General features: G+C 41.1%; 1 protein-coding gene, 2 non-coding genes and 1 pseudogene across 7 annotated transcripts; 3 read left to right on the top strand and 1 right to left on the bottom strand.

Moving 5' to 3' along the window:
* The first annotated feature begins 76 nt into the window (after positions 1-76).
* NME5 (NME/NM23 family member 5) lies at positions 77-23271 on the top strand. 5 transcript variants are annotated; one of them, XM_054488813.2, is made up of 6 exons: positions 77-134; positions 783-884; positions 10138-10343; positions 11022-11122; positions 19030-19148; positions 22185-23271. In XM_054488813.2, exons 1-6 carry the CDS (start codon positions 117-119, stop codon positions 22266-22268), a joined length of 630 nt encoding a protein of 209 aa, XP_054344788.1. In that variant the 5' UTR covers positions 77-116; the 3' UTR covers positions 22269-23271. The 5 variants fall into 5 exon arrangements, with proteins under 5 accessions (XP_054344788.1, XP_054344789.1, XP_063521589.1 ...); XM_063665519.1 differs by having other exon boundaries at positions 88-134; positions 751-884; XM_063665517.1 differs by having other exon boundaries at positions 117-134; positions 710-884.
* LOC129037616 (U6 spliceosomal RNA) lies at positions 14878-14978 on the top strand (annotated as a pseudogene).
* LOC129037666 (U6 spliceosomal RNA) lies at positions 21270-21377 on the bottom strand. Its single transcript, XR_008502899.1, has one exon. It is a non-coding gene; the product is annotated as a U6 spliceosomal RNA (small nuclear RNA).
* LOC129037740 (small nucleolar RNA U13) lies at positions 22643-22745 on the top strand. The gene has a single exon (XR_008502964.1). It is a non-coding gene; the product is annotated as a small nucleolar RNA U13 (small nucleolar RNA).
* Positions 23272-23946: the final 675 nt, after the last annotated feature.

Below are 23946 nucleotides of genomic sequence, written 5' to 3'. Positions count from 1 at the left end.
TCCCTTCGGTTAAAACGAACTGGCCAGAAGCGGCAAGGCTCCTTGCTGGGATTGGCTCTCTGCAGCCACCGTCCCCACGCTGGGGCTTCAGGTCTCCTAGCAACAAGTTGTAGCATATGAGGACGGCCGCTGAGGTGAGTACTTAGAGACGGTCAAATTCAGAATTTGCAGGTGCAACCCGGAAAGTCCCCGCGAACCCAGAGGCCCTGCTTTCCAATTAGCCTGACCCTATGCACAGAGAGGTCCCTGCGGGACAGGGTCGCTTCACAGAGGCAGCTGGCCGAGGCCGCTCACCCGCTGCTGTAGTGGCGTGTGGTTGCCCACCAGCCACCGCCCCCTCGAGCCCCCACCACTCGCCCTACCGCCCCCTCGAGCCCCCACCACCCGCCCTACCGACCCCTCGAGCCCCCACCACCCGTCCCACCGCCCTCTGCTGCCTGGCGCTGTTGCTGGTTCCAGGCCTTCGGATCGCCCCTTGGCCTCTGGTCATGTGAGCCCATAATCCTTCCTGCCTTGGTGACAGCGTGTACGAAAAGCCGGGGCTCGATTTGGACATAGTAGGAATCCTATTATTGAGACCCTGTATATAGAAAAGCATGGCAGTTTCTACCTTCATCAGTTAATAAAATCAAGTACCTACGATTGCTATTCTTAATCATAATTACATTGAATTTGCGATGGGGGTGGGGGGAAATGCATGTCATTGCAGTTGATACCTGTTAAGAAACTCTCAATTTGTGCCCTGAAAAGCCATAATGGAGATATCAATGCCTCCACCTCAGATATATGTAGAAAAAACTCTGGCCATTATCAAACCAGATATTGTTGACAAAGAGGAGGAGATACAAGATATTATTCTTAGATCCGGATTCACCATTGTTCAGGTAACTTCTGGGTATGATGATTCATGCTTTTTTCCTCTCTGCCCTTAAAAAAAAAAAAATGCTTATGTAAATGTGCCTACCCATTTAAACCCTTACTGTTCAGCATTAAATTTGAGTTTATTCTTCTAAGTATAAAAGTTATATGTGATAGTTTTTAAAAGGATATAAAATGAGAAATAAAATGGACTTTTCCTTCACCTGTCCTCTCCCACCCCAAGTCCCAGGCTCCAGAGAGAGGCAACCACTTAACACTTTGTGCTTTTCCAGTTTTCTATGCATTTATAAACATTTCCCCCCCCATAAAACAGAACAGTCCCTTTCCCTTGACCCCCTTTACAGAGTCCCTCAGATAGGATTCCAGATCATTACATCTGAATTGATCTCACTCTTCCTAATTTCTGTGTAATATTTCCCTGTGTATTAGAACTACAATTTATTTACTTGATCTTCTATTGATGGAATTTTAGGCTATTGGTATTTTTTTCAGTTATTGCAAACATTTAATGTTTTAAGCCTTACATTTGTTCTGGAATTAGTAAACATTGTCATTCTAGGGGTTTGAAAATGAATATAAATAGCATTGTTAAGGATAATCAAATAGAATTGAATATTTTTAATCTTCCTCTTTTATAGTTTTTTTTTTTTTTTTTTTTTTTTAGACAGAGTCTCCCTCTCTATAGGCCAGGCTGGAGTGCAGTGGTACGATCTCGGCTCACTGCAACCTCTGCCTCCCGGGTCCCTGTTCAAGCAATTCTCCTGCCTCGGCCTCTTGAGTAGCTGGGATTACAGGCATGCACCACCATGCCCAGCTAATGTTTGTATTTTTAGTAGAGACGGGGTTTTACCATGTTGGCCAGGGTGGTCTTGAACTCTTGACCTCATGATCCACCCGCCTTGGCCTCCCAAAGTGCTGGAATTACAGGTGTGAGCCACTGCACCTGGCCTCTTTTGTAGTATTCTTATTTGAATTTCCAATTTTTTATTTTCTCCCATTTATACAGTGTCATATTGCTTATTCAGTCAGTATTTTTAAAAATAAAGAGAAAATGGCTGGGTACGGTGGCTCACGCCTGTAATCCCAGCACTTTGGGAGGCCGAGATGGGTGGATCATAAGGTCAGGAGTTCGAGACCAGCCTGGCCAATATGGTGAAACCCCATCTCTATGAAAAATACAAAAATTAGCTGGGCATGGTGGCGTGCACCTGTAGTCCCAGCTACTTGGGAAGCTGAGGCATGAGAATCGCTTGAACTCAGGAGGCAGAGGTTGCAGTGAGCCAAGACTATACCACTGTACTCCAGCCTGGGCGATAGAGGGAGATCTGTCTCAAAAAATAAATACATAAAGAGAAAATATCAATCTTCAGAAAAGATATGGAATTTCAGTTGAGTTTCGAAGGACAGGTGGAGTCCGAGAGTAGGGATGGTACAAGAAAGTGTTAGGAAGTATTTAATATGATTAAAGACTCAGGTAAATAACTTTTTAGTACATGTTAGGAAAACTGGTAGCCACTGAAAAAGTTGGATCAAGTATTATATACAGGATAAACTCCAAATAAACCTGAGATCTATGTATTAAAAAAATTAAACCATGTAAGTTCAGGAAGAAAAGATAATGGATTTATTTTGTTGTTGGAGTAGGACAGCCTTTTTTTTTTTTTTTTTAATGACTTAAGGTCTAGGAGCCATGGAAGAAAAGATTGATAAGATTATATAAACGAGGCCAGGCACGGTGGCTCATGCCTGTAATCCCAGCACTTTGGGAGTCCACGGCAAGTGGATCACCTGAGGTCGGGAGTTCGAGACTAGCCTGACCAACATGGAGAAACCCCGTCTCTACTAAAAAATACAAAATTAGCCAGGCGTGGTGGGCGCATGCCTGTAATCCCAGCTACTCAGGAGGCTGAGGCAGGAGAATCGCTTGAACCTGGGAGGCGGAGGTTGTGTTGAGCCGAGATCGTGCCATTGCACTCCAGCCTGGGCAACAAGAGTGACACTGTCTCAAAAAAAAAATTTAAAAATTTAAAAAAAGATTATATAAACAAAAAATTTCTGCACGATGAAATAAACACCATAAGCAAAGTCAAAACACAACAAACTTGGGAAAAAGATTTGCAACTCATAGACAAAGGGCTTGTCTTCCTAATACATAAAGAGCTCCTAGAAAAAAGTCAGTAGAGAAATGGGCAGAACAGATGGATGGTCACAGAAAAAGAAAAACATTTTTTAAATATATGAAAAGATGCTCAATCTTTAGGTGGGAAAAAAAGCAAGTTAAAACTACACTGAGATTCCATTTGGCAAAAATATAAAAGTAAATGGCACAACCCCTATCAAAGGGAATCTGGCAGTTATCTACCAATGCAACAGATGGACTTACCATTTGATCCAGCAGTTCTGCTCTTGGAAATCTGTCCTATAGAATTCCTTGTGCTCCTACTACCTGTCATGCGCAGAGCCCTGTTTAGTCCTGTCAGTAAGTGCCTGTATTAATATGAAGTGATATATATGCAGGTTATTTTTTGCAGCATTGTTTACTTATCAACAAAAGATTGAAAATAACCCAGGTTGGGAGATTGGGGGACAGGACTAAATAAACTCTGGAAAACCCCCCAAATTGCATAATACGCAACTAATTGGAAATAGAAGAATGAGGAACCTGTCTGTACTGTTATGGAAGAAAGCAAAATGTGTAGCAAAAAGAACAAAATAGCGAAAAAAGCAAAATCATGTGTACCAACCTTTTGTGATAGAGACAAAGTAATATATTCATGTTTGCCAATATTTGAAAAATGAAATTCTGGGGAAATAAATAAACATTTAAAAAGGGTTGCCTATTGAGGGCAAGGAAGAACTGAGTAGATTAGGACATGGATAGGAATAAGATTTTTCAGTGTATACCTTTTTGTATTGCTTTGAATTTTTGAATCCTGTAATTATATTACCCATTAACTTTAGAAAAAATAAATGAAGTATACAGATAAAGGCGTCCCATTTAAGTTTCTTAAAAGTCCATATTTTAAAGTTTTTTAAAAGTCCATATTTTAAAGTTTTTTTAAAAGTCCATATTTTTCCCGGGTGCAGTGGCTCATGCCTGTAATCCCAGCACTTTGAGAGGCCAAGGCGGGTGGATCACCTGAGGTCAGGAGTTGGAGACCAGCCTGACCAACATGGTGAAACCCTGTCTCTACTGAAAATATGAAAATTACCTGGGTGTGGTGGCACGTGCCTGTAATCTCAGCTACTGGGGAGGCTGGGGCAGGAGAATTGCTTGAACCTGGGAGGCAGAGGTTGCAGTGAGTCAAGATCGCGCCATTGCACTCCAGCCTGGGTGACAGAGTGACACTCTGTCTTGAAAAAGAAAAAAAGTCCTTTTTTTTTTTTTTTTGAGATGGAGTCTCGCTCGTCGCCCAAGCTGGAGTGCAGTGACACGATCTCGGCTCACTGCAAGCTCCACCACCCGGGTTCACGCCGTTCTCCTGCCTCAGCCTCCCAAGTAGCGGGGACTACAGGCGCCCGCCACCACGCCTGGCTAACTTTCTATTTTTAGTAGAGACGGGGTTTCACCGTGTTAGCCAGGATGGTCTCGATCTCCTGACCTCGTGATCTGCCCGCCTCGGCCTCCCAAAATGCTGGGATTACAGGCGTGAGCCACTACGCCCGGCCAAAAAAGTCCATATTTTAAAAAATATTTAGTGACGGCCGGGCGCGGTGGCTCACGCCTGTAATCCCAGCATTTTGGGAGGCCGAGGCGGGCAGATCACGAGGTCAGGAGATCGAGACCACAGCGAAACCCCGTCTCTACTAAAACTACAAAAAATTAGCCAGGCGCAGTGGCGGGCACCTGTAGTCTCAGCTACTCAGGAGGCTGAGGCAGGAGAATGGCGTGAACCCGGGAGGCGGAGCTTCCAGTGGGCTGAGATCACGCCACTGCACTCCAGCCTGGGTGACAGAGTGAGACTCTGTCTCAAAAAAAAAAAAAAAAAGTGACAAGCTTAATAATTAAGTGGCTAGTGTTAATTATAAATTAAAAATTAGCCGGCTGTAGTGGCTGACACCTGTAATCTCAGCACTTCAGGAGGATGAGGCAGGTGGATCACCTGAGATCAAAAGTTCAAGACCACCCTGGCCAACGTGGTGAAACCTTATCTCTACTAAAAATCCCAAATTAGGGCTGGGTGCGGTGGCTTATGCCTGTAATCCCAGCACTTTCAGAGGCCAAGGTGAGTGGATTACCTGATGTCAGGAGTTGGAGACCAGCCTGGCCAACATGGTGAAGCCCCATTTCTACTAAAAACACAAAAATTAGCCGGGCCTGGTGGTGGGAGCCTGTAATCCCAGCTACTCGGGAGGCTGAGGCAGGAGAATCACTTGAATCTGGGAGGCGGAGGTTGCAGTGAGCTGAGATTTCGCCACTGCACTCCAGCGTGGGCAACAGAGCAAGACTCCATCTCAAAAAACAAACAGATAAAAATTAGCTGGGCATGGTGGCGCATGCCTGTAATCCCAGCTACTCAGGAGGCAAGGCTGGAGAATCACTTGAACCCAGGAGGCAGAGGTTGCGGTGAACTGAGATTGCCTGGGCAATGTACTGAGACCAGAAAAAACAAACAAACAAAAAAATTTAATGTAAATATATATGACACTTTCCCTAGTTAGTAACTTTCAGAGCAAAGGCAGCCATGGTATATCCTTAATTTTTTGCTTTAATTGCGGTAAAATATACATAACATAAAATTTACCATTTTAACCGTTTTTAAGTGTACATTTCAGTTGCATTAAGTACATTCACATTGTTGTACAACCATCACTACTGTCCATCTCTAGAACCTTTTCATCTTAAACTGAAACACTTTACCTAATGATGCTAACTCATTGCTTCCCTCTTCCCCATCCCTGATAACCGCTATTCTACTTGCTGTCTGTAGGAATTTGACTATTCAAGCTATCTCATTTAAGTGAAATTACGCAAGTTTTGTCCTTTGCACTGTATGCTTTTAAAATAGGCTTGGGGGTCCATTGAACTTGAGGCTTTCCTGTCCCACTTAAGGGAAAAGCTGAAAAATGATATATCATTTCAGTAGATGGCAGTGTTGCCTTTGTTACAAACTAAGAGTTCTGTTCTGATAGTACTTGATATTACTGCTTCTCTTTGTGAAAATATTCAACCTAATTTCAGATGAGATCGGGCGTGTTCAGGGTGGTATGGCTGTAGACTATTCAACCTAATTTCAAAAAATTTCACCTGATCCAGTTTTAAAGCAACCAATGGAATAATTGATTTAGTATCAATTTTAGTTAAAGATGAACCCTTAAGGCCGGGCGTGGTGGCTCACGCCTGTAATCCCAGCACTTTGACAGGCCGAGGCGGCAGATCATGAGATCATGAGGTCAGGAGATCGAGACCATCCTGGCTAACACGGTGAAACCCCGTCTCTACTAAAAATACAAAAAAAAATTAGCCGGGTGTGGTAGCAGGCGCCTGTAGTCCCAGCTACTCGGGAGGCTGAGGCAGGAGAATGGCGTGAACCCGGTAGGCGGAGCTCGCAGTGAGCCGAGATCGCGCCACTGCACTCAAGCCTGGAGGACAGAGTGAGATGAGACTCTGTCTCAAAAAAAAAAAAAAAAGACGAATCCTTAATTTTAAAAATTGTGCTACATTGGCTGGCATACCTGCAGAAGGTAGGTTCCCCTGCTTTTTAAGGGGCAAGTGGCAGATAAGGGCTTACATTACAACAGATAAGATTTTATTTTTAAACTCAGCAAGAAAAAACAAAAACAAAAAAACACTAGTATGCATAATCATAGTTTCATGTCTTAATTTTAGATAATAGAATCGAGGATTATGCTAAATCAGGTGCTCTTGTAATTTCTCACATCTTTTATTTATTCGCTATATGAATTTCAAATTAAGAACAAATGTCAGCACCTTTTTCATAGTAATTGGCCCTTCACTGGTGAGAATCCAGCAGGTCCTATTCATAGCAGAGCTGTGCCACCTAGGTAAGTGTGTTCCTAAACTTCTTGCTCTGGGCGGTTTGGTCCCTTGCTACAAACCAAGCAATTTTACCAAGTTTCTGAAGCCTGCAGAAACAGAGTTTTGGAAAGGGCTTTAAGAGGTGGGTTACTTGGTAAAATTCACACTTACTCTCAGGAAAATCTAAGACATTTTAGAAAGACAGATTTCTGCCATAATCATGGGGATTTTTAGCCTTCACTTAGTGACATATCTCTATGTCTCATCATCCTTACTCCAGGCAGAGGTTCTTTGATTTCTACTTTGAATCCCTCTGTTATATTTTGAGCATTTTCCCTCCTCACCCACCTTTAGTGGAATTGGAAAAACAGCAGTAATAAATAATATTTTTTTTCTTTTGAGACCAAGTCTCACTCTGTTGACCAGGCTGGAGTGCAGTGGCATGATTTCGGCTCACTGCAACCTCTGCCTCCTGGGTTCAAGCAATTCTCGTGCCTCAGTGTCCTGATTAACTGAGACTACAGGTGTGCACCACCAATTTTTGTATTTTTTGTAGAGATGGGGTTTCTCCATGTTGCCCAGGCTGGTGTTGAACTCCTGGGCTCAAGCAGTCCGCCTGCCTCAGTCTCCCAGAGTGCTGGGATTAGAGGCATGAGCTACCGAGCCCAGCCAGCAGTAATAAATAATTTTTTAAAAGCTCTCAAGGCCAGGCGCTGTGGCTCACACCTGTAATCCCAGCACTTTGGGAGGCCAAGGTGGGCAGATCACCTGAGGTCAGGAGTTCAAGACCAGCCTGGCCAACAAGGCGAAAACCTGTCTCTACTAAAAATACAAAAATCAGCCAGGCGTGGTGGCAGGCACCTGTTATCCCAGCTACTCGGGAGGCTGAGGCAGGAGAATCACTTGAATCCGGGAAGCGGAGGTTGCAGTGAGCCAAGATCACGCCACTGCACTCTAGCCTGGGCAACAGAGCAAAACTCCGTTTCAAAAAATAAAAAAAAAAAAAGCACTCAAAATAGCTGCTTCTAGAGAAAGCATGAGTTTCAAATCAGACTGAGCTACCATGATTTTTTAAACCTGATTAATTTTTATAGTCTCATTTGTGAAGGAAATAACATCTATTTGTCCAGAATGTTTCATAGTCTTTCAGATTGAGAAACATACTAGCATCTAATTTTTTTTTTTTTTAGAGAGAATCTCATTCTGTTACCCAGGCTGGAGTGCAATGGCACTATCTCAATCTTGGCTCACCACAACTTCTGCCTCCTGGGTTCAAGCAGTTCTCATGCTTCAGCCTCCTGAGTAGCTGGGATTACAGACATGCACCACCACGCCTGGCTAATTTTTTTTTTTTTTTTTTTGATGGAGTTTCACTCTTGTTGCCTAGGCTGGAGTGCGGTGGCACGATCTCAGCTCACTACAACCTCTGCCTCCTGGGTTCAAGTGATTCTCCTGCCTGAGCCTCCCGAGCACCTGGGATTACAGGTGCCCGCCACCACGGCTGGCTAATTTTTTTTTTTTTTTTTTTTTTTTTTTTTAGTAGAGATGGGGTTTCATCATGTTGGCCAGGCTGGTCTTGAACTCCCGACCTCAGGTGATCCACCCACCTCGGCTTCCCAAAGTGCTGAGATTACAGGCGTGAGTCACTGCGCCCGGCCTAATTTTTCTATTTTTAGTAGAGATGGGGTTTCACCATGTTGGCTAGGCTGGTCTCAAACTCCTGACCTCAGGTGATCCACCTGCCTTGTCCTCTCAAAGTGCTGGGATTACAGGAATGAGCCACCACACCAGGCCTAATTTTTCTTTTTTCTTTTTTTTAGACGGAGTCTCGCTCTGTCACCCAGGCTAGTGAGGAGAAGTGCAGTGTTGGCTTCCTGCAACCTCTGCCTCACGGGTTTAAGCTGTTGGCGTGCCTCAGCCTCCGGAGTAGCTGGGACTACAGGCGCGTGCCACCACACCTGGCTAATTTTTTGTATTTTCAGTAGAGACGGGATTTCACCCTGTTGGCCAGGCTAGTCTCGGACTCCTGACCTCAGGTGATCCACCCACCTCGGCCTCCCAAAGTGCTGGAATTACAGGCGTGAGCTACCGCGCCTGGCCTAATTTTTGTATTTTTAGTAGAGATGGGGTTTCACTATGTTGGCCAGACTGTTCTCGAACTCCTGACCTCAAGTGATCTGCCTGTCTTGGCCTCCCAGAGTGTTGGGATTACAAGCCTGAGCCACCATGCCTGGCCTAATTTTTCTTAATGTTACGGTGAATCAAGATATTTATGACAGAACCAGAATAAAGAACACACACATTCAAATGAAAAACTTTTTTACTGCATCATTATACTACATGTTACTTTTTTTGTTAGTTTGTTTAATACAGGATCTGCTTTATCGCCCAGGCTGGAGTGCAGTCGTGTTATCATGGCTCATCACCTGTAATGTAGTGGGGACTAGAGGCGCACACCACCACACCTGACTAATTTTAAAATTTTTCATAGAAACAAAGTCTTCCTGTGTTGCTTAGGCTGGTCTCTAACTCCTGGCTGGGCTGAAGCGATCCTTCCGCCTTGGCCTCCCAAAATGCTGGGATTACAGGCATGAGCCACTGTGCCTAGCTGTTATTTCTAAGTACTAAAATGAGACCAGCTCCCAAAATAGTAACACAAAGAAAGAAACATGAGTTTGGAATGTTTTTAAGTCCAGTTTTGTTAATTGAAGTGTTATTTACTTTAAGAAGGAGATGCGATAAATTTGTTACTGACAAAACATATGCTGAGGGAGACTTCCTAACTGGAATAATTTTTCTTTTTCTCTGTTGCCCGGGCTGGAGTGCAGTGGTGCAGTCTTGGCTCACTGCAACCTCCGCCTCCCAGGTTCAAGCAAATCTTCTGCCTCAGCCTCCTGAGTAGCTGGGACTACAGGCGCATGCCACTCGCCCAGCTAATTTTTTGAATTTTAGTAGAGACGGGGTTTCACCGTGTTGCCCAGGCTGGTCTCGAACTCCTGAGCTCAGGCAATCCACCGACCTCTGCCTCCCAAAGTGCTAGGACTACAGGCATGAGCCACCGCACCCGGCCATAATTTTTCTTAAGAAGGCTAAGTAATTCCTCTTACTATCTTATTTACAGCATACATTTAATTATATCCTTTTCTTTCTTCATAATACAAACATAAACCTCGAAGTTATAATCAGATTGGTACTAGTTTCAAGTTACTAATGATTTTAATGAGCTATCATTGAAACTGTCATTTTAAATGCTTTTGTTGACTTTGTGTCTTTTATAGAGAAGAAAACTACACCTCAGCCCTGAGCAATGTAGTAACTTTTATGTGGAACAGTATGGAAAAATGTTTTTCCCCAATTTAACAGCTTACATGAGTTCTGGACCACTTGTCGCCATGATATTAGCTAGACATAAAGCCATCTCTTATTGGTTAGAACTTTTGGGACCAAATAATAGCTTAGTAGCGAAGGAGACACATCCAGACAGGTAATTTTCGGGGTTGGGGGGATGGCAGGGAATGGAATCCATCTGTGAAAATGAAAAAAAAAATCTGATTTCATTGTAATGGGAATTTTTTTTTTGGAAGTTTTCCAAAATCAGCTTTTTTTGGGGGGGGGACGGCGCAGGGCCTGGGGGGTCCATTTTACATTTTAAAGTGTTAAATGCCTATTTTAATACTACCTACCAGAAAAAGCAACAGAGGATGTCTGATTTATAGTTGATTACCCTTATTCTCTCAACCTTTAAACTGCCACTGAAGTAGGATTTTTAGATGGAAAAATTGGGATGGTATTTTAAAAGAATAATGGTAACACAGGAACAGAAATTCAAATTTTCAGCATTATTGCTAATGTATGGAAACAAGAAGATATTGAGTTCTTGCACTTTTGAATGTGCATTGCTTTTTTACTTCTCACAAAACAACACCACGTTTTTAGCCGGAGAACTCCTGTTTTCCCAGTGCATTCCTCCTGCAGACGTAAATATATTTGATCCTTATCTAGATAGATAAGCTTAAATTTAAGCTTAAATTTGACATAAATTGTGAAGCTTTCATATGTAAGAAGTGGCAATGCTTTTGTAAAATTCTAAAGTGGAATGCATGCATATAAAGTAAGGAATAGACGTTAGATTGGATGGACGTCATCTCTAACTTGTTTTTAGTTTGAGGGCAATTTATGGCACAGATGACCTAAGGAATGCACTTCATGGGAGTAATGACTTTGCTGCTGCGGAAAGAGAAATACGTTTTATGTTTCCTGAAGGTGAGTTACAGATGACTAACTTGTCAACTGCATCTCCTTATTGTTTGCTTTTTGTTTGCTTTTTCTTTTATTTTGCGGATATAGCTGGGAAGGAAGATAAAAGAATTTTTTTTCCAGTATATTTTGTTGTTTTCAAGTTGTAGTTACTTAAAAACTTGAAGCCACAAATGGAAAACTTGACATTTCCCTAACAACTAAATTGTGCCCTTTAGGGAGTCTTTTGAGAAGTGTTTAATTTTTATTTATTTATGTATTTTTAACATTAAAAAAAATTTAAGACAGTGTCTCACTCTCACCCACGCTGAAGTGCGGTGGCACAATCTTGGTTCACTGCAGCCTCAAACTCCTGGGCTCCGGTGATCCTCCCACTTTCGCCTCCTGGGTAGCTGAGACTATAGGTGCATGCCACCATGCCTAGCTAATTTTCTTTTATCTTTTGGAGAGATGGGGTCTCACCATGTTGCCCAGCATACTCTCAAATGCCTGTGCTCAAGTAATCTGCCTGCCTTGGCCTCTCAAAGTGCTGGGATTGCAGGTGTGAGCCACCACACCCAGCTTAATTTTTTTTTCTTTCTTTTCTCTTGCATTAGACATATTCTTCTGTGTTACAGTTCTTTCTAGTTATCCTGAAAGGTTCAGTAGAGTTTGTGACACATGAGAAAAATAATTTCTCTAGGAAACTACATTTGATTTACCGTCTTCTCTAACAATTTACTGTTTGCCTAACAAAGTCTCATGCAATTGAGAAATTAATAACTAGTCCCTTTTTTTGTTTCCTTACTGTTAGAGAAGTTGTAAACCTTTGAGAAGTGGACATACAAGGAAGGACACTGAAGTTTTTGGTTTGTTTTTAATATTTTTAGAGCAGAAATAAAATTTGGTGATTTTTGTTATAAGGAAAAAAATGCAAAGCATTGAGCAAAATTTTGAATTTTTTTTAGTATGTTATATTTCGTGTTATGACTTATTTTTCCCTAAGTCATTTAGATCTGTTCCTCAGTGTTTTCCACTGGAGATTCATTCAAATAAAACTGAAAACTGTCTTGGAGATTTAAAAGTTCCTGATTTTTTTTTTCTTTTTTTTGGAGATTTCACATGTTTTGAATAACTGATGTGACACAACAGTATCACTGTTCTTTGAATTTCTGAATTCAAAATAAATAAATTTCACATTTTGAATACTTGATCGGTTACTTTTTAGTGCCAACAGGCTTGGTAACGGCCTGATGCTGACCTGACAATGGGCTGACAACTTTTCTCCACTGGCCTTTCAGTCATCCTCCCAGGGGAAGACCTGCTTCCCTCCTTTCTGTACAGTCTGAAAAGTCCCTGATTCTTAAACAAGCAAACAAAAACTACTTTTAAAAAAATACATATTTTTTCAAAGCAGTCCTCCTGCCTCAGCCTCCCAAAACACTGGGATTACAGGAGTGAGCTACTGTGCCCAGCAAGAGGTCTTTTTAATGTGGTAGCACTTTATATTAGTCTTACAAGTGAATTAGACTTTTGCTCGTTAGCTTTGATTATTTATTTATCTATTTGAGATGGAGTCTCACTCTGTCACTCAGGCTGCAGTGCAGTAGCATGATCATGACTCATGGCAGCCTTGACCTTCTGGGCTCAAGTGATCCTCCCACCTTAGCCTTTGAGTAGCTGGAACCACAGGTGCATATCACCACGCCCGGCTAATTTTTATATTTTCTATAGACATGAAATCTCACTACGTTGCCCAGGCTGGTCTTGAACTCCTGGGCTCAAGCAATACTGCTGCCTCTAACTCCCAAAATGTTGGGATTGTAGGCATGAACCATCACGCCTGACTTCTCTTTAGCTTTTAAATAAAACAGAATAAAAATTCATTTTATCTTAAATAGAAGGTATATTTGGAAGCTCTTCTTACTCATAGGATTATATTCCTAAACTGTAATTTTCTTTCTTTTCGCTTTCTTTCTTTTTGAGATAGAATCTCACTCTGTTGCCCAGGCCAGAGTGCAGTGGCACAATCACAGCTCACCGCAGCCTTGACCTCGCAGACTCAAGTAATCTTCCCACCTCAGCCTTTGGAGTAGCTGGAACCCCAGGCATGCACCACCACAACCGGCTAGTTTTTCAAGTTTTTTGTAGAAACGGAGTTTTGCCGTGTTTCCCAGGCCGGTCTCGAACTCTTGGGCTCAAGCAATACTCCTGCCTGCCTTCCAAAGTGTTGGGATTACAGGCATGAGCCACTGTGCCCAGCCAACTGTTATTTTCAGTTGCCTTTGATTTTACTCATTAAATTAATCCTCTAGGCATGAGTTTAGAGATATAGTTAGACATTTGAGAAGCAGCAAGTTGTAGAATAAATATAAAATCATTAATTACTTAGCACATTGCAGATCTTTTGCTGTGAAGTTCTTTGGAGCAAGTACTCAGAGTTTGTGGTATGAGCGTCCTGTTACTTAGCAGTTGATGAACAACTATGTGCAAAACTTTATACGATGATTCACTCAAGCAAGTTATCAAGATATTCAAAGACATGTTCTTAACCCTTGAAAAAAGTAATGCTGGCTAGACGCGGTGGCTCACACCTGTAATCCCAGCACTTTGGGAGGCCGAGGCTGGCAGATCACCTGAGGTCAGGAATTCAAGACCAAACTGGTCAACAAAGTGAAGCCCCATCTCTACTAAAAAAAAATACAAAAAATTAGCCAGGTGTGGTGGCACGTGCCTGATAATCCTAGCTACTCGGGAGGCTGAGGCAGGAGAACCACTTGAACCCAGAAGGTGGAGGTTGCAGTGAGTCAAGATCACGCCATTGCACCCCAGCCTGGGCAACAAGAACAAGACTCCATCTCAAAAAAAAAAAAAAAAAAAAAGAGGTGCTCAAAATCACTAATCATCAGGGAAATACAGATCAAAACCACAGTGAGATATCACCTCACATGTTAGGATGGCTATTATCAAAAGAAAAAAAAGGTAAATATTGGCAAGCATATAGAGAAATTGGAATGCTTGTACACATTTGGTGGGGATTTAAAATGGTGCTGCCACTAGGGAAGACAGTATGGAAGTTCCTCAAGAAACTAAAAATAAAATTGTTACATGATCTAACAATCCCACTGCTGGATATATATATTTGAAAGAATTGAATCAGGATCTTGAAGAGATACCTGCACCAATGAACCACAATACTGTTCATTGCGGCATTATTCGCAATAACCAAGATATGGAATCAACCTAAGTGTCCATCAGTGGGTTAATGGATAAAGAAAATGTGGTGTATATACACAATGTAATACTATTCAGCCTTAAAAAGGAAGAGATTCTGTCATTTTTGACAACATGGATGAACCTGGAGGACATTATATTAAGTGAAATAAGCCAGGCACAGAAAGACAAATACCACATGATCTCACTTATATGTGGAATCTAAAAAAACTTGAACTCGGAGAGCAGAATGGTGACCACCAGGAGCTTGCAAGAGAGAGTAGGGGATGGAAATGTTGATCAAAGGATACTTATTCCTACGATAGTAGGAATAAGTTCAAGAGATCTAGTATAACAACATGGTGACTATAGTTAATAATAATGTATTGTGTTGTTGAAAATTGCTAAGACAGTAGATTTTAAGTGTTCTCACCACAAAAAAAGATAAGTATTTGAGGTAATGCATATATTAATTAGCTTGATTTAGTCTTTCCATAGTGTTTACATATTTCAAAATAACATGTACACAATAAATGTATACAATTTTTTTATCTATTAAAAAATTTATTGTGCTCACTTCAGCACATACACTAAAATTGGAACGATACAGAGAAGATTAGCATGGCCCCTGTGCAAGGATGACATGCTTTTAAAATAAAAAGAAATTTTAAGTACACTTATTATGTTAAAAAAATTTTGGGGGACCAGGGGTGGTGGCTCATGCCTGTAATCCCAGCACTTTGGGAGCCTGACATGGGCAGATCACTTGAGGTCAGGAGTTTGAGACCAGACTAGCCAACATAGTGAAACCCCATCTCTACTAAAAATAAAAAAAAATTAGCCTGGCATGGTGGCATGCATCTGTAATCCCAGCTACTCAGGAGGCTGAGGCAGGAGAATTGCTTGAACCCGGGAGGCAGAGGTTGCAGTGAACCGAGATCGCACCACTGCACTCCAGCCTGGGCAACAGAGCAAGACCATGTCTCAAAAAAAAAAAAAATTAAAAAAATTTTTGTTTAATGATTAGTACCTGATAAATTGGCATAATGAACTTTATATAATATATGAATACATTTGCCTATATTGAGAAAAAAATTGTATACATTAATTGTGTGCAATTTTGTGTACATCAGTAATACTTCAATAAAGCTGTAAAAAAGGGAAAATTCCATTCACAATGGCATTAAAAATAATATAATATTTAGGCATAATTTTTTTTTTTTTTTTTTTTTTTTAGAGACAGAGTTTCACTCTTGTCACCCAGGCTGGAGTGCAGTGGCCCAATCTTGGCCCACTGCAACCTCTGCCTCCTGGGTTCAAGCGATTCTCCTGCTTCAGCCTCCTGAGTAGCTGGGATTACAGGCGCCCACCACAACGCCCGGCTAATTTTTTGTATTTTTAGTAGAGACAGGGTTTCGCCATGTTGGGCAGGCTGGTCTCAAACTCCTGACTTCAGGTGATCCACCCGCCTTGGCCTCCCAAAGTGCTGGGATTACAGGTGTGAGCCACCACGCACAGCCATATTTAGGCATAAATTTAACGAAAGTGCAATTCTTGTACACTGAAAAACAAAGAACATTGCTGAGAGAAATTTTAAAATAAATAAATAGATATTCCATATTAATGGATTGGAAGACTCAATATTGTTAAGATGGCAATTCTTTCTAAATTAATTAACAGTTTTGGGTTGGGTGCAGTGGCTCATGCCTGTAATCTCAACACTTCGGGAGGCTGAGGCAGGAGGATTGCTTCAGTCTAGGAGTAGGAGACCAGCCTGGGCAACAAAGTGAGACCTCATCTCTACAAGAAAAAAAAAATTTTAAGAAAATTTTAATGTAATCCTTTTAAAAGTCTGTGCATACTTTTATGTAGACATTGACAAGCTGAGTTTAAAATTTAGTAAAATTGCAAAGAACTCAATTTTGGAAAAGAAGAACAAAGTTGGAAGACTTCCACTATCTGATTTTGAAACTTACTGCAAAGCCACAATTATAAGACAGTGTGACAGTGATATAAAGATACACATATAGATTATTGGAACAGAATTGAGAATCTAGAAATAAACTTTTACACTTATGGTCAATTCACTTTCAACAAAGGTGCCTAGACAATTCAGTGAGAAAAGGATGGTCTTGCCAATACAGTCCCCAACTTCCCATGGTTCAAGTTACAGTTTTTTGACTTTACTATGGTGCTTTCAGCTGTGTACATTAATGGTGAGTATCCATACAACCATTCTATTTTGGTTTCTTTTTTTTTTTTTGAGACAGGGTCTCTCTCTGTCACCCAGGCTGAAGTGCAGTGGTGCCCACTACAGCCTGACCTCCTGGGCTCAAGCATTCTCCCACCTCAGCCTCCTGAGTAGCTGAGACTAGAGGCATACACCACCGTGCCTGGCTACTTTTTGAATTTTTTTATTGTAGAAAGGCGGTCTCGCCATATTGCCCAGGCTGGTATTGAATTCCTGGCCTCAAGAGATCCTCCCCCAAAAAAGATATATCTATCTATTTTTTATTTTTATTTTTTAAGAGACAGAGTCTTGCTTTGTTGCCCAGATGGTCTCAAACTCATGGCTTCAGGTAATCCTACTGCCTCAGCCTCTCAAGGAGCTAGGACTACAGGTGTGAACCACTGTGCCCAGCTCATAATATATTATATAGAAAATGTTATTTATATAAAATTTGCTTTGTGTTAGATGATTTTGCCCAACTGTAGGCTAAAGTAAGTGTTCTGAGCACATTTAAAGTAGGCTATGCTATGCTATGATGTTCAATAGGCTAGGTGTATTAAATGTGTTTTTGACTTAATGATATTTTCAACTTATGATGGGTTTATTGGGATGTAACCCATGTAAGTTGAGGAAAGTCTGTATATGGTGCTAGGACAGCATGATAGTCACATAAAAACAAAAAGAACTTAGACCCTTGTTTCATAGCATACACAAAAATTAACTCAAAATGGATCACAGACTTCAATGTAAAAACATCTAAAAGAAAACAAGAAAATCTTTGTAACTGGAGTTGGATAAAGAGTTCTTAAAATGATATCAAAAGCAAGATCCATAAAAGAAAATATTGATAAATTGGACTAAATCAAATTAAAAGCTTTTGTGCTTCAAAGGACATCATTAAGAATGTGAAAAGAGGCTGGGCGCAGTGGCTCATGCCTGTAAACCCAGCACTTTGGGAGGCCGAGGCGGGCGGATCACAAGGTCAGGATATCAAGACCATCCTGGCTAACACGGTGAAACCCCATCTCTACTAAAAAATACAAAAAATTAGCCGGGCTAATTAGTGGCGGGCGCCTGTAGTCCGAGCTACTCAGGAGGCTGAGGCAGGAGAATGGCGTGAACCCGGGAGGCGGAGCTTGCAGTGAGCCAAGATCGTGGCACTGCACTCCAGCCTGGCGACAGAGAAAGACTCCGTCTCAAATCCAGCTATTCAGGAGGCTGAGGTGGAAGGATTGCTTGAGGCCAGGAGTTTGAGACCAGCGTGAGTGACATAGTGAGTGACACCCTGTCTCTAAAAACTTAAAGAAAAAAAAGCTGGGTGTGGTGACACACACTTGCAGCCCCAGCTACTTGGAAGGCTGAGGCCAGAGGATGCTTCAGCCCAGGAGTTCGAGGCTGCAGTGAGCTGTGCTCACACCACCACACTCCAGACTGGGCAACAGAGCAAGACCCTGTGTCAAAAAAATAAATAAAAGTTAAATTTTTAAAAATATGAAAAGGTAGGCAACAGACTGGGAAAAAATATCACCAAATAATATAAAGAACTTGTAACTAGAATATATAAAGAACTCCTATGTCTAAATAATAAGAGAAACATCCCAACTGAAAACCGAGGCTGGTTCTACTCAGGAGGCTGAGGCAGGAGAATCGCTTCAACCCGGGAGACAGGGTTGCAGTGAACGGAGATTGTGCCACTGCACTCCAGCCTGGGTGACAAGAGTGAAACTCTGTCTCAAAAAAAAAAAAAAGAAAAGAAAAAGAAAACAGGCTGGTTGCAGTGGCTCATGCCTGTAATCTCAGCACTTTGGGAGGCTGAGGCAGGCAGATTATTTGACGTTAGGAGTTCAAGACCAGCCTGGCCAACATGGTGAAACCCCATCTCTACTAAAAATACAGAAATTAGGGCCGAGCACGGTGGCTCATGCCTGCAATCCTAGCACTTTGGGAGGCCGAGGCAGACGGATTACCTTAGGTCAGGAGTTTGAGACCAGCCTGGCCAACATGGTGAAACCCTGTCACTACTCAACGTACAAAAATTAGCCAGGCATGGTGGCACACTCCTGTAATCCCAGCTACTTAGAAGGCTGAGGCAGGAGAATCACTTGAACTTAGAAGTCGGAGGTTGCAGTGAGCTGAGATCGTGCCACTGCATTCCAGCCTGGGCAACAGAGCAAGACTCTGTCTCAAAAAATAAAAATAAAAAAATAAAAATAAAAATAAATAAAAATACAAAAATTAGCAGGGTGTGGTGATGCAGACCTGTAGTCCCAGCTACTTGGAAGGCTGAGGTGGGAGAATCACTTGAACCCAGGAGGAGGTTGCAGTGATCTGAGATTGCATCACTGCACTCCAGCCCAGGCAACAGAGCGAGACTCCATCTCAAAAAAACATATAAAAAATAGAGAAAAGTTCTTTAAAAAGAGTCTTTTTGATGATTGTATAGTATTTAATCATTATGTTTGTGTCAATGAGAATACATTTGTATTTGCAGTGATTGTTGAGCCCATTCCAATTGGACAAGCTGCTAAGGACTATTTAAATTTACATATAATGCCAACTCTGCTTGAAGGACTCACAGAGCTTTGTAAGCAAAAACCAGCAGATCCTTTGGTAAGAAATATTTTTATTCACACTTAAGAATATTGTCACCAGGCATGGTGGCTCATGCCTGTAATCCCAGCACTTTGGGAGGCCAAGGCGGGCAGATCACGAGGTCAGGAGTTTGAGACCAGCCTGGCCAACATGGTGAAATCCTGTCTCTACTAAAAATACAAAAATTAGCTGGGCATGGTGGCGTGTGCCTGTAATCCCAGCTACTCAGGAGGCTGAGGCAGGAGAATCACTTGAACCCAGAGGCAGAGGTTGCAGTGAGCCGAGATTGTGCCACTGCACTCCAGCCTGGGTGACAGAGCGAGACTCCATCTCAAAAAAAAAATTGTCTATAAATTGTCTGTAGTTTTCATATTTAAGACATTGTGTCCCTTGACATACTGCAAATATAGCTGGGTGCAGTGGCTCACGCCTGTTATCCCAGCACTTTGGGAGGCCGAGGCAGGTGGATCACTAGGTCAGGAGATCAAGACCATCCTGGCTAACACGGTGAAACCCCGTCTCTACTAAAAATATAAAAAATTAGCCGGGCGTGGTGGTGGGTGCCTGTAGTCCCAGCTACTCAGGAGGCTGAGGCAGGAGAATGGCGTGAACCCAGGAGGCGGAGCTTGCAGTGAGCCGAGATGGTGCCACTGCACTCCAGCCTGGGTGACAGAGCGAGACTCCATCTCAAAAAATAAGTAAATAAATGAAATACTGCAAATATTGAGAACCTTTTTAAAATAAACATTTCTAGAAGGTATTTTATATACATGTTAGATATGTATAATTATTGATTACTTATTGTTTTCTTGCTGTGTTTTATTTATTTATTATTATTATTATCTTTTGAGACGGAGTCTCACTCTGTCACCCAGGCTGGAATGCAGTGGTGCAATCTGGGCTCACTGCAACCTCCGCCTCCCAGGTTCAAGCGGTTCTCCTGCCTCAGCCTCCTGAGTAGCTGGGATTTACAGGCAAATGCCACCACGCCCGGGTAATTTTTGTATTTTTAGTAGAGACAGGGTTTCTTCATGTTGGCCAGGCTGGTCTCAAACTCCTGACCTCAGGTGATCCACCTGCCTTGTCCTCCCAAAGTGCTGGGATTACAGGTGTGAGCCACCGCACCCGACCTATCTTTCTTTTTTTTTTGTAGCCATGCTAGTAGATAACACAAAATGGTTTCTCACGGTGGTTTTGATCTGCATTTCCCTAATAACTAATGTTGAGCATCTTTTCATGAGCTTCTTGGCCATTTGTATACCTTCTTTGAAGGAATGTCTATTCAAATTCAAGTCCTTTGCCCATTTTTAAACTGGGTTGTCTTTTTGTTGAGTTAAAGTTCTTTATATTTCTAGATATTAAACCCTTATTAGATATATGATTTGCAAATATTGTCTTCCATTTTGTAAGTTGTCTTTTCACATTCTTGATAATGTCCTTTAACGTATAAACATTTTTCATTTGATGAAATCCAATTTATTTATTTTTTCTTTTATTTCTTGTGCTTTTGATGTCATGTCTAAGAATCCATTGTGAAATCCAAATCCAAGGTCATGAAAATTTACCCCTATGTTTTATGTTTTCTTTTAAGATTTTTTTTCTTTCCTTTTTTTTTTTTTTTGAGACAGGGTCTTTGTTGCCCATGCTGGAGTCCAGTGGCGCCATCTCAGCTCACTTCAACCTCTGCCTCCTGGGTTCAAGTGATTCTTGTGCACCAGCCTCCCGAGTAGCTAGGACCACAGGAGCACACTACCACACCCAGCTAATTTTTAAAATTTTTTGTAGAGATGGGGTCTCCCTATGTTGCCCAGGCTGGTCTTGAACTCCTGGTCTCAAGTGGTCTTCCTACCTCGGCCTCCAAAAGTATTGGGATCACAGGTGTGAGTCACTGCACCTGGCCTCTTTTAAGATGTTTATTGTTTTAGCTTTTATATTTAGGTCATTGGTCCATTGTGAGTTCATTTTTGTATATGGTGTGGTATAGGGGTCCAGCTTTATTCATTTGCATGTGGAAATCCAATTGTCCTAGTACCATCTGTTGAAGAGACTGTTCTTTCTCCATGAATGGACTTGGTACCATTGTCAAAAATTTGTTGACCATAGATGCATGGGTTTATTCCTGGATTCTCATTCTTTTTTTAAAATATGAAATGCTTCATAAATTGTGCATCATCCTTGCACAGGAACCATGCTAATAATCTCTCTGCATCATTCCAGTTTTGGTATATGTGCTGCTGAAGAGAGCACTGGATTCTCAGGTCTATTCTATTGGTCTGCATGTTTGGCATAAGGATGTCATTACCACACTGTGCTGACTACTGTAGCTTTGTAGAAGGTTTTGAAATTGAGAGTACAAGTCAGTCCTCCAACTTTGTTCTTTTTCATGATTGTTTTGGCTCCTCAGAGCCCCTTTGCAATTTCATATGAATTCGAGGATTGGCTTTCCATTTCTGCAAAAAAAGCTTTTTGGACATTTGGCAAGAGCTGCACTGGATCTGTAGATTTCTTTGGGTAGTATTGACATCTTAACAATATAAAGTCTTCGTATCCATGAAAAATAATGTCTTCTCATTTATTTAGGTATTCTTTAATTTCTTTCAGCAATGTTTTACAGTTCCTATTGTATAAGCCTTTTGCTTCTTGGGTTAAATTTATCCCTTGGCATTATTTGTCTTTATGCTACTGTAAATGAAAGTGATTTTTAAATTTTTTTTGGACTGTCATTGCTGATGTATAGAAATACAATTGATTTTTGTGTATTGTAACCTACGTCTTTGCTGAATTTATTAGCTGTAGTGGCTTCCTTGTAAATTCCTTAGGGTTTTCCACATACAGGTTTATGCCATCTGTGAATAGAGATAGTTTTACTTCTTTCTTTCCAGTTTGGATCTATTCTTGACAATCTTGCATAATGTAAATCCAAATGTTTCCATTTTTAATGGTCATTTTCTTAAAGTGATTTTGAAAACTGTTTAAGTTTCCAATTGATATAGTATATATTGAAAGGAAATATATAACTGTTTCTTAACTTAGGTTGTTTTTTTTTCCCCATAGATTTGGCTAGCTGATTGGCTGCTGAAAAATAATCCTAACAAACCCAAACTTTGTCACCATCCAGTTGTAGAAGAACCTTATTAAAAAAAATCCTCGAAAGAACAAATCATGAACTATCTTATTGTAAAAGGCTGTACTTCTACTGTTTGAAAAAATTATTTCTAGGGTTTAAGTAACTACAAGTAAAATAAATTTATTTCTTAAAAATAAGTGTTACAGGAATAACTATTCTATGAAGCAGATAACATTAAGGTAAAATATAGGCTTAGAGTATGATTTTAACAATGATGTAACACTAGATAATGGAAAACTGATGTAAGATGTTGCTAGATGTTTTTGTTTTTCTTAAGTTTGAGAAGTAAGACATAAAGTTTAGTTATACATTTTCCCAAGCACATATCCTATATCTAGATACATAATTAATGCACAGTTGAGACAGTCTAGTTTAAAAGGCGTAGGTCCTTTTGTAGTCCATAAGCATGATGATTTGGTTTCATGCTCATGTGTGAGATATGCTTCCCTCAAACCTTGTTACAGCATCATCACATTACCTGTTTGATGTAAAAAATAAAAAATAGAAAGGTGTAAGTATATAAATAATTTTTTGGTACAGTGAAAATGGCCAGAACCAGGGGATGATCTTAAACTAATCACTTGGATAACTATTAGGCTGGTGCAAAAGCAATTATGGTTTTTGCCATTAAAAACAATGGCAAAAACCACAATCACGGCCGGTCTTGGTGGCTCACGCCTGTAATCCCAGCACTTTGGGAGGCCGAGGCGGGTGGATCACGAGGTCAGGAGATTGAGACCATCCTGGCTAACACGGTGAAACACCGTCTCTACTAAATATACAAAAAATTAGCTGGGCGTAGTGGCGGGCGCCTGTATTCCCAGCTACTCGGGAGGCTGAGGCAGGAGAATGGCATGAACCCAGGGGGCGGAGCTTGCAGTGAGCTGAGATCGCACCACTGCACTCCAGCCTGGGCGACAGAGCGAGACTCTGTCTCAAAAAAAAAAAAAAAAAGAAAAAAGAAAAAAAAAAAAGAAAGTATAATGTAAGAAAATGTAAAAACAAAAAGAAAAAGCAGAAAGATTGTTAGCTGAAAAAAAGCGTGTTACAAAGCAATATGCACAGTGTACGCCCATTTGGTTTCGGTTTTGGTTTTGTTTTGTTTTAATAAGATAGGGTCCCGCTATGTTGCCCAGGCTGGTCTCAAACTCCTGGGCTCAAGCAATCCTCCTGCCTCGGCCTCCCAAAGTGTTAGGTTTATAGGCATGAGCCATTGTGCCCAGCCATGTGTTCTCATTTAGATTAAAAAATGAATAAATAAAAAAAAAAAAGAAAAAGGTAATGTACAAAATTTTAGCTAGAAAAAAATGAATAAATAAATGTGTATAGAATAACATGTAGAAGGATACCCACTCAAGTGTTATTATCTATAATCTCTGGATGGTAGAAATATTTTATTTTTCTTCTTTTGGTTAGCTGTATTTTAAATTTTTCTACAGCATTTATGTAACTACTTTTGTGATTAAAAGAAACATTAAGATTACGAAAAATAAATGTTGTAACAAATGTCAGCTTTAAAGGGCTGGCAACACTTCCTTATTAATAGACTGTGTTTAAGCTGTCAGTGGCTAAGATGTTTTGCAAGTTCTCACTGTTGGTATTTTTCTAAAGTTTTGGACATATTCCTTCTGAGACTGTGTGCCCACTGTATTTCAAAATACCTTTAGCATCAGTGTTGGGAGAACAAAC

The sequence above is a fragment of the Pongo pygmaeus genome, chromosome 4, assembly GCF_028885625.2.
Source record: "Pongo pygmaeus isolate AG05252 chromosome 4, NHGRI_mPonPyg2-v2.0_pri, whole genome shotgun sequence".
Classification (NCBI taxonomy): domain Eukaryota; kingdom Metazoa; phylum Chordata; class Mammalia; order Primates; family Hominidae; genus Pongo; species Pongo pygmaeus.
This window is presented reverse-complemented; position numbering and strand designations above follow the sequence as displayed.

Coding starts and splice junctions, on each gene's coding strand:
- NME5 (XM_063665519.1), top strand. CDS start 756: ATGGAGATATCAATGCCTCCACCTCAGATATATGTAGAAAAAACTCTG. Junction 11,123..19,029: donor ACGTTTTATGTTTCCTGAAG/GTGAGTTACAGA, acceptor TTGTATTTGCAG/TGATTGTTGAGCCCATTCCA. Junction 19,149..22,184: donor AAAAACCAGCAGATCCTTTG/GTAAGAAATATT, acceptor TTTTCCCCATAG/ATTTGGCTAGCTGATTGGCT.